The sequence below is a fragment of the Lutra lutra genome, chromosome 11 (genome assembly GCF_902655055.1).
Source record: "Lutra lutra chromosome 11, mLutLut1.2, whole genome shotgun sequence".
Lineage (NCBI taxonomy): Eukaryota > Metazoa > Chordata > Mammalia > Carnivora > Mustelidae > Lutra > Lutra lutra.
The window spans coordinates 25,389,420-25,408,189 of NC_062288.1; the positions used below are offsets into that span (position 1 = coordinate 25,389,420).

The 18,770-nt window shown below is 36.1% G+C and overlaps 1 protein-coding gene across 2 annotated transcripts in view; it reads right to left on the minus strand.

Annotated features, from left to right (window-relative positions):
* SEMA3C (semaphorin 3C) overlaps positions 1 to 18,770 on the minus strand; it is a 205,004-nt gene that overhangs the window by 50,069 nt on the left and 136,165 nt on the right. For both annotated transcript variants that reach the window (XM_047694856.1, XM_047694855.1), the window contains exon 13: positions 520 to 608. In XM_047694856.1, coding sequence (XP_047550812.1) covers positions 520 to 608 — 89 coding nt within the window. The remainder of the gene's footprint in view (positions 1 to 519; positions 609 to 18,770) is intronic.

The following is an 18,770-nucleotide window of genomic DNA, read 5'->3' on the forward strand; positions in this document are numbered from 1 at the left end:
TGAGCAGTAAAGAGACATTTGTTTTATGTAACTTGAATGTCATTTGAGTTGAAAGCCATAAAATAAGAGCAAACAAAGCAGTTTTTCTTAAAATTCCTGGATTAAAAAAAAATTATGAGAAAGTTTATCTAACAATCAATAATGTAAGGCACTTGGATTTCAGTGGCTTGTGAAGCAAATGATAAAAGCCCTTGCTGGCAAATCTTTTCGACCTTGACCACAAGAACTCATTTATAAAAATAATGATGACCAAAATTCTTTGAGTTGTGATAATAGTTGAAAAAGCGAATCTTTTAATGTTAAGATAACTTGAAATGCAAAAAAAAAAAAAAAAAAAAAAAGACTTCAGAAAAATATTTGTTCTATATTTCTTAGTTTATCTGGTGTTTCCTACCCTCAAAAACTTATGATATTTATTTGATCCTTTATCAAATATTTTTTTTCCTCCCAAGTGGCCCTAAGATGAAAGAATTCCATCCATCATGCATGTACTGAAATTAACAGAAGAGATGCTCAAACCTTAAAGACTTCCAGCTCCTCCAGAATGAGCTCACCCCTGGCAGAGCTGTTAGAGGGAAGAACCACCACCTTCTGCACAGTGCCTCGATCTAAACCAAAGGAAAACAAAACAAAACAATGAGATGCGGAAAGAGAGACATTTAAACGTAAGACCACTGACTTAGCATTTAGAATATTATTTATGTAATTACTGAGTCATCAAAAAGAGGCTGTATATATTGAGCCATCCAAACAAATCTCATTTGTGTAAATGGATATTGAAATTAATTCAAAATGAACTAATATGAACATCTGATATTCTGTACGTATTTGGTATAGTCATAGCTATGAGAGAAGAAGAGAATGCTCAAATGCCTTATTAAATCAAAGTTCTATTTCTGAACCAAGTGTGTGTTTTTCAAATATTAATACATAATTTTAAGTTTGGCCTTTAAGAATATTACTTAAATCTCTTATATGACTTTATAAACTTTATAAAGTGACACTCCCATGTTTTGTTAACCTTGACACATAATGATTTATCTGAGAAAAAAGATTATTACAAATGAGTTATTATGATAATCATATTATGAACAATAGTCCTAGAAATTTACATTTAATCTGTAGTTGTGAGATATTTCAGACACAGTAAAAATGTTTTACTCACAATTCAAAATAATTTTCAGAGCAGAAACATAACTGTGGTCTCTCATCAGATGTGGACATGTATTCATAGAATAATTCTACTATTTTCACACATACACACATTCAGGAAATGTTTTTTGGATATTCTTAAAAATCAGGGGGAAATATGAAATTAGATGGTCCAAATAAACTTAAGCAAATAAAAAATTTACTCATAGTTCCAATGAGATTGCCAAAAATAGACATGCTCAATAAATGTAATACATGCAGAAAGTGTTACTTATGTCAATATTTTTAGTTAAAATAGTTTCATATATCACATATAATTTTCTACTTCTAGGCATAAAATTTTGCCACACTATCAATCACATACATTTTAGGTTTAAAGGAAACTAGTTGAGATTCAGCGATGTGGGGTTAAAGCAAATTTGTAAATTATTTGATAAAGTAAGAATATATTTCCTCACCAAAATATGTTTCTATTATAATAATTAATGAGCTCTAGCTTAAGTATCAAGTCATTATTTTTAACTATGAGCATGTACCTATGGGTATATAATTTGGAAAGATGAATTACCATCAACAGATATTGGAACATTTTTTAAATTCTGTTGAGAAACGTCAATAAGAGTTCATTTGAGGGGCACCTGGGTGGCTCAGTCAGTTAAGCAATGGACTCTTGATTTCAGATCATGATCTTGGGGTTCTGAGATGAAGCCCCAATCAGCTCTCCACCATGGACATGGAACCTGCTTGCAATTCTCCCCCAGAAAGAGTTCATTTGAACTGAGTCTTACAAGGCTAAATTTACAACTAGGAGCCATTTTGCGATAAACACCATAATTTCCAAATCCCACATCTGAAACTGGCCTGTATTCCATAAGCAGAAGTATCTCTGACATAAAAGATCCCATTTGAGGGGACCCTGGGTGGTTCAGTCAGTTAAGCAACAGATGCTTGATTTCTGCTCAGGTCATGATCTCGTGGTCCTGAGATGGAGCCCCACTCAGGTTCTATGCTGGTCATTGAGACTTCTTAGGATTCTTTCATCCTTTCCCCCTGCCCCTACCCCCTACCCCTCTCAATTGCTCTAAAAACAAAACAAAACAAAACAAAACAAACCCTATTTCACATTTACATTTTCTACTTATGAGCCTAATTGAAAGATTCAAAATAATTACTTTTTTTTTTTTTAAAGTAACTTCTATACCCAACGTGGGGCTCAAACTCACAACCTCAAGATCAAGAGTCAGATGCTCTACTGACTGAGCCAGTCAGGTGTCCCTCAAAATAATTCTTAGTATAAAAAAAACCTCTACTTTAAAGTGTTACCAGCTAAAAAATTAAAACCCACTAAATAATAAAATGTATAGAAGAACAAGATATAGGGATTTTGCCAGAACAATCCCTGAATCCTGTAAGGATACAAATTATGTGCGCCTGATCTTAGAAGTTTCAAACTATATTCTGTAATTTAAAATTCATTCCTTATGCCATATTCAAAGATAAATAAAAATCTCAAAGCCTTGAAAGCTCTAGGTATAATTAAAACGCTTTGAAATTTCTCTGTTTTACTGATCAGCTTCCCTGGAATCAGCCCTGGTAACAATTTGTACTATTTTTCTTGGAAGATAAGTAATGCATGTATAAATTTGAAGGGAAAACACATTTGGGGATCTTGTGCAGAGACATGTCACAATTAAAATGGATGAATGTGGTTGCAGGTGTCCCCCAGTTTCTATTAACAATTCATCACCAAGAACCTTGGAAACTTCTGAGGGAATAAAATATACCAAAATCCCTAAAATGAAAGCTTTGAAATTATAATAGCTAGGGCAGGATTTGTGTAGTATTGTGTATGTGTGTGTGAGTAAGAGAGACAGAGTGTGTGTAAAGAATAAGCGTGTAAAACCATCCTTATTTTAGGTCATAAACATTATACTCTTTTCTTTTTTTTTAAGAGGTCACAACAGAGTTTTATGGTTCCCTGCTGCAGTTTGTAAGGATCACTGTCATTCTCTGTGACAGCAGTGACCCTCTTTCTTGAGCAAAGACTGAGCAGAAACTGTATATAACCATAGTCCCAAATAAAACTGCAAGAAAGGGAATCTTGACTACAGGGATTCCTAAAGATAAAACTATCAGCTTTGAGAAAAATTAAGTATTCTCAAATGAGATAACTGGCTCCTGTTTTTAACCTAAAGTTTTAACTTAACTAAGTGAGCAATATTTACACAAATCATCCTTTCTTTTGAAAGAAGCCACAACAAACACACTTTATGCATGTCATTTATAAAATATTACCCCAAATGCAGCTATAAAAATGGGCTAATAAAAAGATAATGAAATATTTGCTTTTGACTCATTTGCAATAAAGCAAAAACAGCACTTTTATATATTGCTTGTCTTCCTATTCGAGTTATTTTTTTGTTTTACTGGTAATGATGAGTAGACTCCCTTTTATTTTATGACCCTTAAAGTTAAAAATATATTCTTATACTAAGTAAAACTGAATGTCAATTTATCTGAAACTCTTGCAAAAATATAAGTAACTTTAAGTATTGGTAACATTTCTAGTTGAAAATCAAGTTTAAATAAATCATAGAAATGTAAGATCCCCAGAGAGAAACCCATAATTATTGAATGCCTACTATGTGCCTCGTTCTATCATAAAAATGTATTATTTAATTCTGACTTTCAAGAAAATAGATATCCATTTTAATCCCTTTACTTTTCCACGTGTAGGCATGGACTGGTACTTTATGAGCTAGTATTTCTGCAGAGTTCTTCGTTATGCTGGTTCAATTTTCATCAGTGCATTACAAATGAATATATTTGTTCTTTTTAGAATTCCACATATTAAAGTTTTTATATGAATAAATTAGAATAGTCATTCAAATGTGTGGATTCAAATATGAATATAATAGTTTTAAATCTTTGTGGCATTGTTAGTCATCAATTTTAACAATGGTTAATTTAGGTTTTATGAGACCTTGAATTCATGTAATTTGGGAAGCCTTTTTTAGGAAAAATAATTCATAAATACAAAAACAGAGTTGTGTCTTCCCCAAACAATTGCAAATGAGGAACTCTCAATTTTGTGCTAAGTCCACCTCTAATAATTAGACTAGTTTCCTGAAAAAAAGAAAAAGAAAATTATTTATAAAACTGGGCAACATATTCTTTACATTGAAGAATCTCTATTGAACAAAATCTCATCTATAATGTCACTACAATTTTATTGTCCAAGATCATCTTTCACAAGTCAGCAAAAGGTTGAAAAATGTCTTCTTCAGTTAAATCTACCTCTCTGTTGCTTTTATTGATTGGTCTTTCTTCTATAGCTATGAAGAATATGCTCAATCTTCTTTTCACATCCCTCTATATTTATCTTTATAATCTCTTCCTCTGGTCTAAGCATCAGCACTGTCTTCAAGTATATTTATTAAAATTCAAAACCAAACCTTTTTGCCTGCCTGTCCCTGGACACTGCACAGTTTGGCATTATCCTATTTAAAATGTGAACAGAATTGTAGATGGTTATGCTATTATTTTACCAAATGACAGACCTCACTGAAACTGGACTATTTAAAAGGCACAGCAATAGTTCTAGGTAGTTGACCTCATACATGTCAGAATGGCTAAAATCAAAAACACCAGAAACAAGTGTTGGCAAGCACATGGAAAAAAACAAACCCTCGTGCAGTTGGCAGGAATGCAAACTGGTGCAGTCACTGTGGAAAATAGTAGGGAGGTTTCCCAAAAAGTTAAAAATAAAACCACCCTATTATCCAGCAATCACACTACTGGGCATTTATCCAAAACAAAAAAAACAAAAACAAAAAAAAAAAAAACACTAATTCAAAGAGATACATGCACCCCTGTGTTTATTACAGCATTATTTATAATAGCCAAATTATGGAAGCAGCCCAAGTGTCCATCCACTGATGAATGGATAAAGATGAGGTGGTGTGTATATACAATGGAATATTATTCAGCCATAAAAGGGAATGAAATCTTGCCATGTGTGACCACATAGATGGAGCTAGAGAGTATAAAGCCAAGCAAAACAAATCAGTCAAAGACAAGTACCACATGATTTCACTCATATGGGGAATTTAAGAAACAAAACAAATGAGCAAAGGGGGGAAAAAAAAGAGAGAGGCAAACCAAAAAACCAAACTCTTCATTATAGAGAACAAACTGATGGTTACCAGAGGGGAGATGGGTACAGAGATGGTTGAAAGAGGGGATGGGAATTAAAGAGCATACTTATCATGATGAGCACTACTCTGAGTAATACACAGAATTACTGGATACTATACTATATTGTACATCTGGGGCTAATATAACCCTGTATGTTAACTATGCTAGAGTTAAAATTAAAAGCTTAGTGAAAAAATATAGTTCTAGTAATAGATCAACAACTTAGGTGATTGGTCAGGATCTCTAGTCCTTGGGGCCACAGAAACAAATATCCTAACTCCAGTGTACGCCATTTACAAGGCTCTACTCTGGATGTCTTTATATTTCTGCTTTTGTTATAAACTGCCTGATTCCCACAAACTCCAGTTCAGAGTCTTAAGACATAGGTTTAATCTGGTCCAACCTAATCATGACTAAGGCACAGCATAAACTAGTACTTGGAGACCAGTCAGTCACCAGTCTGTGTCATTTCAATCGGTTGACAGAGCCAATATACAGTTTGCTGCTGCTCCCTAAGCAGGGCCATGCTAATGGAATAGTTATTCTCAAAATGCAGTCATGGTAGACACGTATAGCTTCGTTTTCAAGACATACAAATCCTTCAGTTCCCCATATAGAAAATACTTCTGAGGTACCCCTGGGTTGTATCATTCACTACTAAGTAATTAAGTTGACTTGGATTGTCTCCCACCCATTTTCACTCACTGATTCAACAAGGAATTACTGAGTGCCTTCAGTGTGTCAGGCACTGTATCTAGTATGGATGCAAAAATAAATAGGCACAGCCCTCAAGAGTTGACAGTCTAAAATATATGGTTTTTTGAGTAGTGTTTTCCCATTAAAATGTTAGTCATTGAAAGATACACATTCCAGAACGTCCATAAAACTCCCAATTACTTATATCTACATAAAGCAATCTCTGTACCTTTTAGTTTGAAGATGATAATGTAGTTACCAAATGTCTTCTTTCTGATGGTAGTGAGAGTGGCATTCCTTGAACGTACTCAAAACATAAATCCTTTTTATTGTTTTGTAGAATTTGGGGTATTGCATTTATCTCCTTGGGATAAGCTCCATCCCTACAATATATTTACAGTGAAGCAGAGTATCCTCCTTTCTCCCCCAAGCCTCAGTTTGCTTGTGTGTAAATATACATAATAATTACCCTATTGTAATGGATATCTGTTCCTAAGGGTTACCCAGAATCACACCCCCTTCTTTGGGTCATAACACCCTGAGACATTATGCACTTAAGGAATGGTGTGTGTCTCTCTCTTCCAGCTCCAGAGATGCCATGACTTAGGCCTGTCCAATAAGTGTATCCCTTTGCCCTGGTGATTCATGCAGGAATGGGCCCAGAAACAAGTCAGGGCCCAGGCTTCCCTGGGAATTAGGTATTTGGGAGTCTCTTTCTTTCTGAGATCAAGATGATTAAAGATTATAAATCTGGAGGTGCAAATCTGGAGGTGCAGGACTGTCCTTCCTACCGCATGCAGAGACTCCCTTTGAGAATAAATAATACAGAGGAAAGCAGAGCTGAAAGACAGTGAGATAAATTCCTGACAACATCATTTTTGCACAAATTCAGCTATGTCTGAGGTTGCTTCCTGCATTTCCCAGTTGAACATACACACAGAATGTTATTTTTTTAAAACTAGATTAAGAAGGGTGTATGCTCACTTTCAGTTGAAAGAGTTCTGACAAATAAAAACTAAATGAATAATATGTGGAAATTGCTTAGCATAATGCCTGGTACATAGTATACCTTCAATAAATACAAGTTTGTTTGTTTGTTTGTTTTTATTTATAGCTTAACCACCTACAAAAATTTTGACATTATTGGAATCAAATTTTTTCTGAACTCCAATTTTCTCATCTACGAGATATAGAAAATAGTCATATCTTGAGTATATTGAAGCACTGTGACATGAACCAAGCAGGACAAGTCTTATTAGTAATTTGCATGATATAAACCTATATGCAAAGATAACACATTAGACTCACCAACCCACGTTAGTCACTTTTATTTTCTTTTGTTTCACTGAATCTTTAAAGAAAATTCCCCAGAAAGCTCTTTCCTGCCTTTTACATTTTAGACCACCTAGGATTTTTTTTTTTTTTTCTAATTCAAGGAATCACAGCAATACTATCCTTAAACCTTTCCACTGTCTCCAGACAAAAGAATGATTTGAATTTATAGCAAGTAAATGTTGGCTGTCTCAAACAGGTGATCAAACATAGCTAGCTCATCACCCACCAGTCCATTGGAATAGTCATTTGTGTTATCTATCAGCTGAGTCTCACTTAAACTACAATCCTCAGGGTGTTTCACTGGAAGTTGCTGTACCAAACTGTCTGCTTCACTGGTCACCTGAAGACTTGGGGGAACACTGCCTCCTTAATCAGATCTCCTGTCAGAACCCTTCCCCCACTGCTAATCTGTAAAGATTTTCTAGTCAGCGTTGGCTTTGTGGTGTTAAGACCTGTGTAATCACACAAGTTCCTGTAGTCAGAGGTCCATGCTTGGTTTCATGTTCTGTGGTTACCTCCTAGAAGTTCATAATAACTTTAAGCATTTTCAGTTTGTACCAGGCTCCGCAAATTACGTAGTCAACCTGATTCTAGGTTTTGGTGATTAATGGGAATTTCTACCATCTAAGGAGCAGTCTTACTCAATTTAGTCAAGACAAATATACAAATCACAAGGTCATATACTCAACACATTCTTCTTTCTCCTCTGTCTTCATGTCAACCTAAGCAGCACTAAGTATGACTTCCACAGCAAATTATTGCAGGAAAATCAGTAGTAGTATTTATTCATAAAATTAGTATTATAAAAGATAAAATCAGTGTATTTATTAAATGACAATTCTTCCTTCATCTTGATTTTCTGAGCCAATTTATTAAAGTAAAGAAACATAATTAAAACAGAAAAAAAAAAAAAAAAACCAAAACCAAAAACCCCTGCAATAACTCTGCAGGACAAATGAAAGCTTTATAGATAAACGAGGGATGGATGGCTGGACATCCTGCATGATAAGTTCCTAAAAGCAGATTTTACCAGTTGGCTGCCTTGTTTCATGTTAGTTAAAATATGTATTCAAAATAGATTTCTTCCTGTTAGTTTATCAAACTGCAGATATGAGCTACATTCTCTTAAAAGCATTTTTTTTTAGAAATTTGAGAACAAAACTGAATCATAAATTTATAATCTTTATTAATAGTTTACCAAATGTACTTTTTAAAGGCAGCAATTCTATTTATGAATGTTCTCCTTTTAACAACAACAACAACAAAAGAAACTTTTCTAAAGTAGGTCACCACAGTTTCTCACACTTAGCAGAACTTTTCACACTAAATAGATAATTTAAGTGCCCTGATGTCGACAACCTTCTGTGGCACCCCTTAGGGCAGTTAGAGCCCCATTTGTCCATCAAAGTCATCTCAGTGTCTCTATTTGAGGGGAGGCCCTTAGGAAGGCAGTATCAACAAGTGCTATCTATTCAGGATCTCCTGAAGTGTGATGGTGTTAAAAAGTTTGTAGGGTCAAGTCAATTTGGATAGTACTAGGTTTACCTAGGTTAAAGAGGTTTCTTTGCTGTTTGCTGAAGAACCTTTTACAGTTGTTAAAATACTTTTCTGCATTGTGAGGAAAATATAGAATTCAGTGACTTTCAAGTTTATTTCCTGATACCATTAATTTTACTTCACTCCCAATGACCTACCATCCATGTCCATTTAGAGACCGTATTCTATTGAACAAATAGTTTCTCAAAATGTGGTATTCAAACTTTCTCACTCAAAACCACCTAGGGAGTTTCCTAGAAAATTTGGGTGTTGGTTCCCATGTCAGACCACAAACTTAAAATTCTTAGAAGGGTTAATTTTAAACAAACTTTACAGAAGAAATATGTATCTCCTCAAACGTTTGAGTATTGCAGAAGATGAACAATACAATTCTTTGTAAACTGTATTGTGTCTTGGTAGTAGTCTGTATTTGTCAAAGAACAAACTACAAAATTAGTTTTTCTATATGTCTATTAATTTAAAATTTTTCTTTCTGCTTAAGTTTAGCTAAAATGATATATTTTCTACTAATATATAAAATCAGTGACTTATTTGGAATGTACTAAAATACTCTGGGAGATTCTCCAAGCAAAACTGTAATAAAAAGTTTCAGACATTTTGAAAATTATATAATTATATATGTAAATATATATATGATTTGTATATAAACAGTGTATTTATGAAAAAGTACACATATTTTTAAAAGTATATATATACGAAATTATAAAAATACCCACTTAATCTGCAAATCTTAAAATAATGACAAAACCTAGAGTTGGCATGGATATAAACAAATTGCTGCTTTCAAACACTTGGTAGAAAACACATTCCAAAACATCTTTCTGGAGGTCAATGTGGCAGTTGGCCATGATGAGGTAGTTAATAACTGAATAGCCTTCCTGCAGTAAACAACTATAAAACTGACAAACTACATGAGGTAATTCTTTCTAGGTAAGGGATAATAGCACATGACTAAAAGAAGAAAAACTCACAAGATAATCTACATGATCACCCAACTTTCAATTGTTTGGGAACAATTTCCCCAAAGAGGTGTAAAGACTGTTGTCCAAGTAGCGCATGGTGGTCCCACTGAGATGAGGAGACAGATGTGAGAATCTGGGGCAACAGAAGCAAATTAATTCTGTGGCACATGGCATCAGAGAGAGAAAGCTGTGCAGAAAAGGGGTTCCAGAAGAAGTCCATGTGGAACTCTCCTGAGTCTGCTGCTGATTCCTGGGATATTTATTTGCAGAGCAGGACCACCCAGGGCTTCAGCAATTGCAGCTGCTATCGGGAGAATGGGATAGATAAATGACAGTTTCAGCAGTGCTAGGGAAGAGCAATCCTAGGTGAAGTGGGAGTTCTGGCCCAACCAGAGTACACACATCTTGATCACATGTTGTTAAAACTTCTGGCATACAGCTGACATGAAAAGACTGAGCCTATAAGAGTTTGCGCCACATTTTAGAGTAAGAATTAACTTTAGGGCTGTCCTAACAAAACTTGTAATCGAGACCGGATAAGACATATGAGGGGTTTGGAGTTTGAGTCCTGCTAAATTAGAGTGACTTACCTTGAACAGAAGATTTTTAACAAAGAGTAAGACAAGTCTAAACATATTATATATGATTGGCCAATAACTGACTGTCTGCTATACCAAGAATGAACACTCTTCAGGGGAAGATAACAGAACCTAAAGCCAAGATATTATCTGTAATATCCAGTATTCAACAACAACAAAAATTATTATACATGGAGAGAAAGAGATTGTGAGAAAATGTGTGGCTAATAATCAAGAAGAAAAGGGAGTTCACATGATCTAGATGTTATACTTAGCAAATGACAATTTTAAAGTAGTTATTGTAGCTACATAAATATGTTGAAAATATTGAAGAGAAATTCAGAAATGAAAGGAAGACATGGTCTTAATGGATTAATAGATAGAAAAACTCAGCAAAGAAATAAAAATTATATAAAATTAAATGGACAGTTGACAACTATAGTATAATGACGAAAATAAAATTTAAACTTGATAGACTTTTTTTTTTAAGATTTTATTTATTTATTTGACAGACAGAGATCACAAGTAGGCAGAGAGGCAGGCAGAGAGAGAGGAGGAAGCAGGCTCCCTGCTGAGCAGAGAGCCCGATGCGGGGCTCGATCCCAGGACTCCGGGATCATGAACTGAGCCGAAGGCAGAGGCTTAGCCCTCTGAGCCACCCAGGTGCCCCTCAACTCAATAGACTTAGTAGCTGACTAGGACTGAAAGAAGAGAGTCCATGACTTGAAGCCAGATCAACAGAAATTACCCACTTGCAAAAAATACTGAAGAAAGCAAATCGAATCTTTCAGGCATGTGTGATATTATCAAATAGGCTAATATATGTACAAGTAGAGCTCTGAAAGGAGAACAGGGAGAGATTGGAGAAGAAACATACGAGAAGAAGTAACGGCTGAAAATTTTCCAAATTTGATGAAAAATATTAAATTGCACATCTAGGAATGCAGTGAGACCCAAGCTGAAGAGAGACAAAAAAAGGCCACCCCAGGCACGTTATATTTAAACTGTTGACAACAAAAGCTATAGAAAAAAAACTTAGGGGGAAAAAAAACACCAGAAAATAGACATTATGTCATGAGAACAAGGGCTATCATTACTGATGATATTTTATTAGAAATAATGGAGGCCAGAAGATAATGGGATGACACTTAATTGCCGAAAGGAAAAAAAATAATAAAAAGGAGTTAACCAAGCACTCCAAAGCCAGTGAAAATATTCTTTAAAAATGAAGATGAAATCAGCCATTCTTTAGAGAAATAAAATCTGGGAAAAGTTATCTCCTACAGATCTCCTGCATTTGAAGAAATGCTGAACGTATTTTAGTCTAAATGGAAATAATGCAAAATGGAAACTCGGGTTTATAGGAAGAACAAAGAGAACCAGATATGACCCTCTTTCTTGCTGTCCTGATTGAGGTGCAAATATCTTTTCGAATGTTAACAGGACAATAGTTGATAGAAGAACAAAACTGATTCCTGCTCCCTGCTAAGGAGAACAGAGCCCAAGACTCCAAAGAAAGAAGCTAGAGCCCTAGTCAAACCTCATCTAAAGCCACCCTACCACTGTTTTTCAGCTCTGTGAACCAATAAATCTTTACTAACAAGCAAACAATATTTCTTAGACTCTTAAGGGCCAGTAAAATAAATGCCCCTCTCTCCCTCAAAAAGCCAAGCACAGCCATTTGTGATATCTTACGGAGTGAAAACATAATCAGTATTTATAGCATGATTCCTCTATATCAGCAGGAGATTGTAAGGACCTATTTAGCCGGAGGCTTCCATCAAGGTTAAGACAATAACGCTGTTTAACCCTTAAACTATCCCTGCTCCCCTTCCTCCAGGGGACTTACTTAAAAACAAGTCCCCAGAAACCAGCCCCAGGTAACAAAGCCCAGATACAAGGGTGGGTCAGGCCAGGTGGAGACATCTGATCAGTGGGGGGTTGCATACTGTCTCCCTAGCTACCAAGGAGTATGGGCCCCACCCTTTGAGAGCCTTTTGGGTGCCAATTCTAAACAAGGTGATAGGCTGGGTCAAATGTCTACTATAGGGTAAATTGTAATTCAGTTGGTTACCTAGCATCACTGTGCAGCTTTCTCTGTGTGTTACAATTTCATTGGCCACCTGTGCGTGGCCAGGCCCAACCGCATGGCCTTGGCCCTTAAAAGCTAGTCTGTGAAACAGAGAAGGGTCGCCCTCTCTGTAAGAGGCGCGGCCCTGGCTGGTCAGTTTGATTCTTGATGCCTTTTATCAGTCTCGCTCCTTTAATCACGGACCCATTTTTGGGGGGCACAACAGAGGTTACACTCTATTTTTAATGGAGGCCCATTATCTTTTTTCTGCAAGTCTAATTTAAAAAAAAAATTTGTTTGTTTTGTTTTGTTTTTGTGGTTTAAGTTCCTTTGGTGGTAAAATCTGTCCTGACTTGAACTAATTTGGTCCCAAAACCTGACCTGCACTTACTTAAGGCTACTTATGGTTTTTTATTTATTATACTTGGTTTGAAGATTTCTGTCTCACTGCAGAAATAGCACTAGGTATTTCACTGGGTGTGGTCCAAGGTTCTGCAAGCCACTTTACCTAATATATAGGCACAAATTACCTTTTTCTATTCAAATACTTTCAAAGGCTGAAATACATTTGGTTTCAAATAGGGAATATAAAACAAGATGGCTTTTTTCTTTCTTTTTTCTGTTTTTGTTCATCTCTTTCTTGATTAAAAAAATAAGCATAGGTAGGTTGAGCGGTTAAAAAATAATTTCAGAGATATAATTAGGTAAAGCTGTAGACTGAAATTATGTTCCAGTTGTTACTAAAATGATAAAGGAGAATGTAAATATTCCAAAACAGACCTAAGTAGAGCTGCTCTAGTAATTCAGGACACTGCTCCTGAGATCACCTAATAGCAGCTACATTAGAAGGGATACGACCAGTTTGCACTGTACACCCACAGGCTGGACACTGTGTAACTGAGCTCTCGGAGGGTTCTCTTTTTGCAATGAGCTCACAGGAGTGGATAAGCCTTGCTGGTAACAGCCCCCTTAATGGCAGTTCCTACCTCACTATTGAAAAAGAACATACACTTGCTTCCACCAACCTGCTTAGTGTCCTCTCTTTCCACTGTATCCATTCTGGTTTTACACTTGTAATTGGGATCAATTTGAGCAAACCTACCTCTTGTAATACTTTTTATTTCTCTATAAAATGTGGATATATCTCATATACTTGACAAGGCTGTTCAAGATCAAAGGAGAGAGCCCGTGGGAACTTTCCCTGTAAACTCTACCGAGAATGTAACTAATTTTACTCTCCATGGCCTGAAATTATCTTTTTTTATTCCCACTCTTTGTTTCATGTTATTTACTTTTCTCATGTACCAGTGTTTTTACTCTTATCTATAATTTTGAGACAAAAGAAATGCCTCCTACGTGACCAGCAGATTTACCTACCATCGGGAGTTAGGGTTTTTCTCGCTCTGCTTTTTCTAATGTAGCGTACTCAAAGGTAATACTGAAATAATTATATGCCTGTTTCCTTCCACAAGGATATTAAGTCTATGAGAGGAGAGGCATTTTTGTATTTTGTTCATTGCTTATGTCTAGTGAATAGGATAGCATCAGGATTCATAATAGGAATTCAAGGATATTTATGTGTGTACATATATATTTGTATTCATAGACATACACGGTTGATTTCAATAAATATACATCTACTATGTAGATACAAGTACCTGCTGAATATTTACTGACTTCTAGGCAGTAACTTCAGGGCTTTACTTACATATATCATCTCATTCAATCTTTGAAATATGTTCAAAAAGTAGATACAATTATGACTATGGTTTAGAGATGCTATATAATTTGCTCGAGGTCATTACAAGGACAAGAGATAGAAGACAGGATTTAAACATACATCCTTTGAAATCAAAAAGCCTGTTCCCTAATTCTTAGTCTAGAATCATCCAAGTGACCTGGGACACAAAGGCAGATGGAAGTGCAGATAAAAATTAAATTAAATGTCCTTATAACCTGAAGCCCTTTGACAAATACTTGAGATTATAACATTCGTCCAGGAAACCCCCAGTGGTTTTTAAGGTTAATGCTTTGCTTAAGGGAAAACAACCTTAGCCTGACAATAGCAAGGCCTCCATGATCCCACGAATCTTCTTTAGCATATGAAAGTCCTTTAGGAACTTCCCTGAGTTTTACTTCCTCCAACCCTAAGGTATAGAATCAGCTGCCCCTCCCAATCCTGAGGCAGCAGCTCCTTCTGCTCACAGGTTCTGTCCCTGTGTTTTAATAAAAACACATTTTTGCACGGAAAACATCTCGAGAATTCTTTCTTGGCCACCGGCTGCGGACCCCAACAACACTACTCAAAACAACAACAACAAAAAAAGCCCAACCAACCAACCAAACGAAAACACGTCAGAAGAATAACTCATACTTGTTCTAATAAGGTGTTCTGTGTTTAACAAGGTTTTATCCCAACCAAAATTAGATTTGGTCATTATGAGGAAAATCTCTGGAGATTCTCACTTGCCATATCATGCTGCCGTATGTGGATCTACAGTATCACAGGTACATGCGTGCTCGCATCCATTACTGCTGGTTCAAGGGCCAGAATTACACATTTAGGTAGTTGATTGAAAAGTAGTGTTCTGGGGCAAAGCTGAAAGAGAAATCTTAATGCCAACAATTTTATGAAATTAGCAGTTCTGTAAGAAGTACTAAATTACCAGTTTTGGCTTGGTTGAGGCTTACCAAAAAATCAGAAAGCAGAAAAATGTACCATTTTTTAAAAATTTGACTTATTTATTCCACTAAGGTGTGTGTTCTCATGAAAAATACCTGCTATAGCCAATGTATCAAAATATGTTTAATAAGTTTACAATATAATATGCTTGCTTGTTCTAATTCTAGAAGCTAATTTTCTTTGTGAGGCTTAGAAAAAAAATTGTCCTTTAGTATTAGACCATGTGATAACCCATCAACATCTGCATTATTATAGTTTCCTAGTGATAACAACTAAAGAATACTGAAGTAGGGTCTCAGAAATCACTAAAATTAACATTTGAGGATGTTGTAAACTGCTAAAACATACACATCACATTTTAGTATCTCTAGAGCATTACATCACGAGTAATTTATTTACATTTAACTTAAACCAAATAGACTTACTTTGAACAATGCAGCTGTACCTTCTATTTACACCTAAATTTCCAACTAAATTTCCAAAGATGCAAAATGGGGCTAACTCTATTTAACCGTTCAACATCTGGGGAAAGAATTACTCATCTGAGAGTAATAAAATTTATGGTCATTAATTAACCTACTTTCCTGCACCGTTTTGACTGGAAGATAGGCTGTTTCGTATTCACTGTCAAAGTTTAAACTGCTTATGGATACTCTGCGGCCTGGAGCACAAACCTAAGTTTCTGGGTGCTCAGGTACAGAGAGGAGCTTTCCTGTCTTCATTGGGTCATCTCTCAAGCTACTGTTTACTTGCCCCTCTAACTTCTCCCTACTTCCTCCTGTCCACATTTCATTCTTTTCAACTGGAATGGCTATTCCCCTCTCAAACCTTGCTGTTATGAAAGGAGATAGGGTAATGTGGAAAGGAATGGATGACGAGGTCCCTGCAGCCCAGCTGCACCTCTGATGCTCTCCACTACAGCTTCTTTCCTGACTGCAGCTCTCTTTGTTCCAGGCTGCCATGATGCTACTTCCTCCTCTTTGGTTAACTCTCATCATCGCTCCTTCTCCATTTCCTTGGTAAACTCTCTTTATTTTCCTAACTTTAAATGAGCTCCCCAGAGTTAAATTCTTATCTGAATAGACTCCTAGCAGGGCCTCAGGAATTGTCATGGATTCAGCTAACACCTACATTGCTGTGACTACCGTATCTACATCTCTAGCACAGCCCTCTCTGCTGAAGTATATCTCCAACAACACTCTCTTACTGATTCTTCTGATGGTCCACCAAATCTTTAACTCAGCGTGGGACAGACTTGGGTTTGAATTTAATTACTGTTTCCAACGGCATCACAACCCTAGGAAAGCCATTTAACCTCTCAAAGCTTCGGTTAACATAACTGTAAAATGAGGGTACTAACTCATAGGGTCATTGTGAGATTTTGATAAGGTAATGTATTTTCATTGATGAACTCAGTCTCTGATGGAGAACAGGTCACATGAAAGTGTAGGTGTGCCGTGCAAAAAGGAATTCATTACTTTCCAAATCTGGTTGGTGATTCCATACTCCCTTGACCAGTGAATAGTACATCTTCCCATCTATTTGCCAAGTTACAATAAACACTCTATTATAGTCTATAAAACACTCTAAACACAGTTTTCACCCTTCCACCTTTCCCAAATCAATCAGTTACCATAAAGTCCTTACCTCTTCCAAAATATCTCTTAAATCCAGTAATCCCTCTCAACCTTCAACTTCTAACACCTGTCTTAATTTATGCTCTCATCCTCTCCTGCCTATAATAAAAAGTCTCCTAACTGGTTTCCTTTTCTCTGTCTGAATGCATGCTCCACATCCTTGCCAAAGTGATTTATTTACTATGTATATAGGCAGCAGCTGACCCACTCTTAGGTGCCCCTGATGATCATGTCTTTGTATATCCTCTCCCCTTGAGTGTAGGTGGAATGTGTGACTTACTTCTAACCAAGAGAAAAGTGCTAAATTGATAGCATGTCAATCCCATGACTATGCCACATTATATGAAACCCCATCTTAGCAGATTGAAGGGAAAGACTGCTAATTTCGAAGGCGCAAACAACTAGGATTTGAATGACCAACAGAGATCCATGTGGGAAGGAATGGCTATGGCCTCATTTCTGCATCAAAACTAAAGAATTTAATTTTTTCCAAAAATCATGTGAGTTTGGAAGAGACGCTGGAACTCCAGAAAGCAATGCAGTCTGGCTTACATTTTGCAGACTTGTGAAACCCTGAGCAGAGACTCCAGCCAAGTGTTCATCTACAGAAACTGAAATAGCAAGTGTGGATAGTTTTAGGCCACTAATCTTTTGGTAATTTGCTAAGCAGCATCAGAAAACTATCTCAAATGTGTATCAGGCAGCAACTTCCTTCCTGGACTCTACAGATCCTTACATTATAGATCTTAACACACTGGTCTCTATGAAGAGTTTACATAGCTCTTTCACTAAATATTCTCTTATTTTTTCAAGTCTTTGCTAAACTCTAACCACGAGACAAACCCTAAAGTCTTTCACCAGGAGTATGTGTGTGTGTGTATGGTGTTTCATAGCACTGATGGAATTCAAACAGGTTATAGAATTTGTTTATGTAGTGTGGTCATGTTCTATACCAGTAGAATGTAAGATCCAGAAGGGCAGAGAGATCTTAGTCTCTCTGGTTCACTGGTGTATCCCAAGCACCTGTGAGAGGGCTCAATAATATTTAGCTCAATAATATTTACTGAATTAGATCAAATTGCCTCCACCATTGGGCCATGAGTTCCTTAAAGGTAAGTGCTGTTGCTATTTTTCTATATATATCATAAGCTCTGCATATAATAGGCACAATAAATTCCAATGAGTGAATAAATAATACCTTCGGGATGTATCACTAAATTATTCTGTATTGGTTGAAAAGCAGCTATAGAAAAAAATATTATCTTTCTGCATTCATGAGTAAAGGCTTTGCTAGAGTTTTAAAACATCAGATTGATTATTTTTATTTTAGAAATTCTTAAGAGAAATATCATATAGTTTTATTGTAGTCTTTCAATGAAGCTAGAATTCAAAACCCAGTTGTAGTAGTTTCCTGTTGCTGCTGTAACAAATTCCCACCAGTTTCATGTCTTAAAACAACACATACTGATTGTCTTACAGTTCTGTAGACTAGAAGTCTAACACAGGTCTCACTGGGCTAGCATAAGATATCAGGAGAATTGCATTCCTTTCTGGATACCATTAAGGACCATCTGCTTCCTTGAGTTTTCCAACTTCTAGAACCCAACCAAATTCTTTAGCACATGGTCCCATTTTCTCCATCTTCAGGGCCAGCAGAATCACACCTTTCTGACATAGCTTCCATTGTCACATCTTACCCAATGATAGCCAGGAAAGATTTTATGCTTTTACATAGTCATGTAATTAAATTGAGCACACCCAGACAACAGAAAAATCTCCTCATCACAAGGTCTATAACAAAGTCTGCCATGTAAGGTGACATATCCACAGGTTCCAGATACCAGGATGGAACCTTTGGGGGGCCATTATTCTACCTGCTACATGAGTGAAAGCAGAAAATAG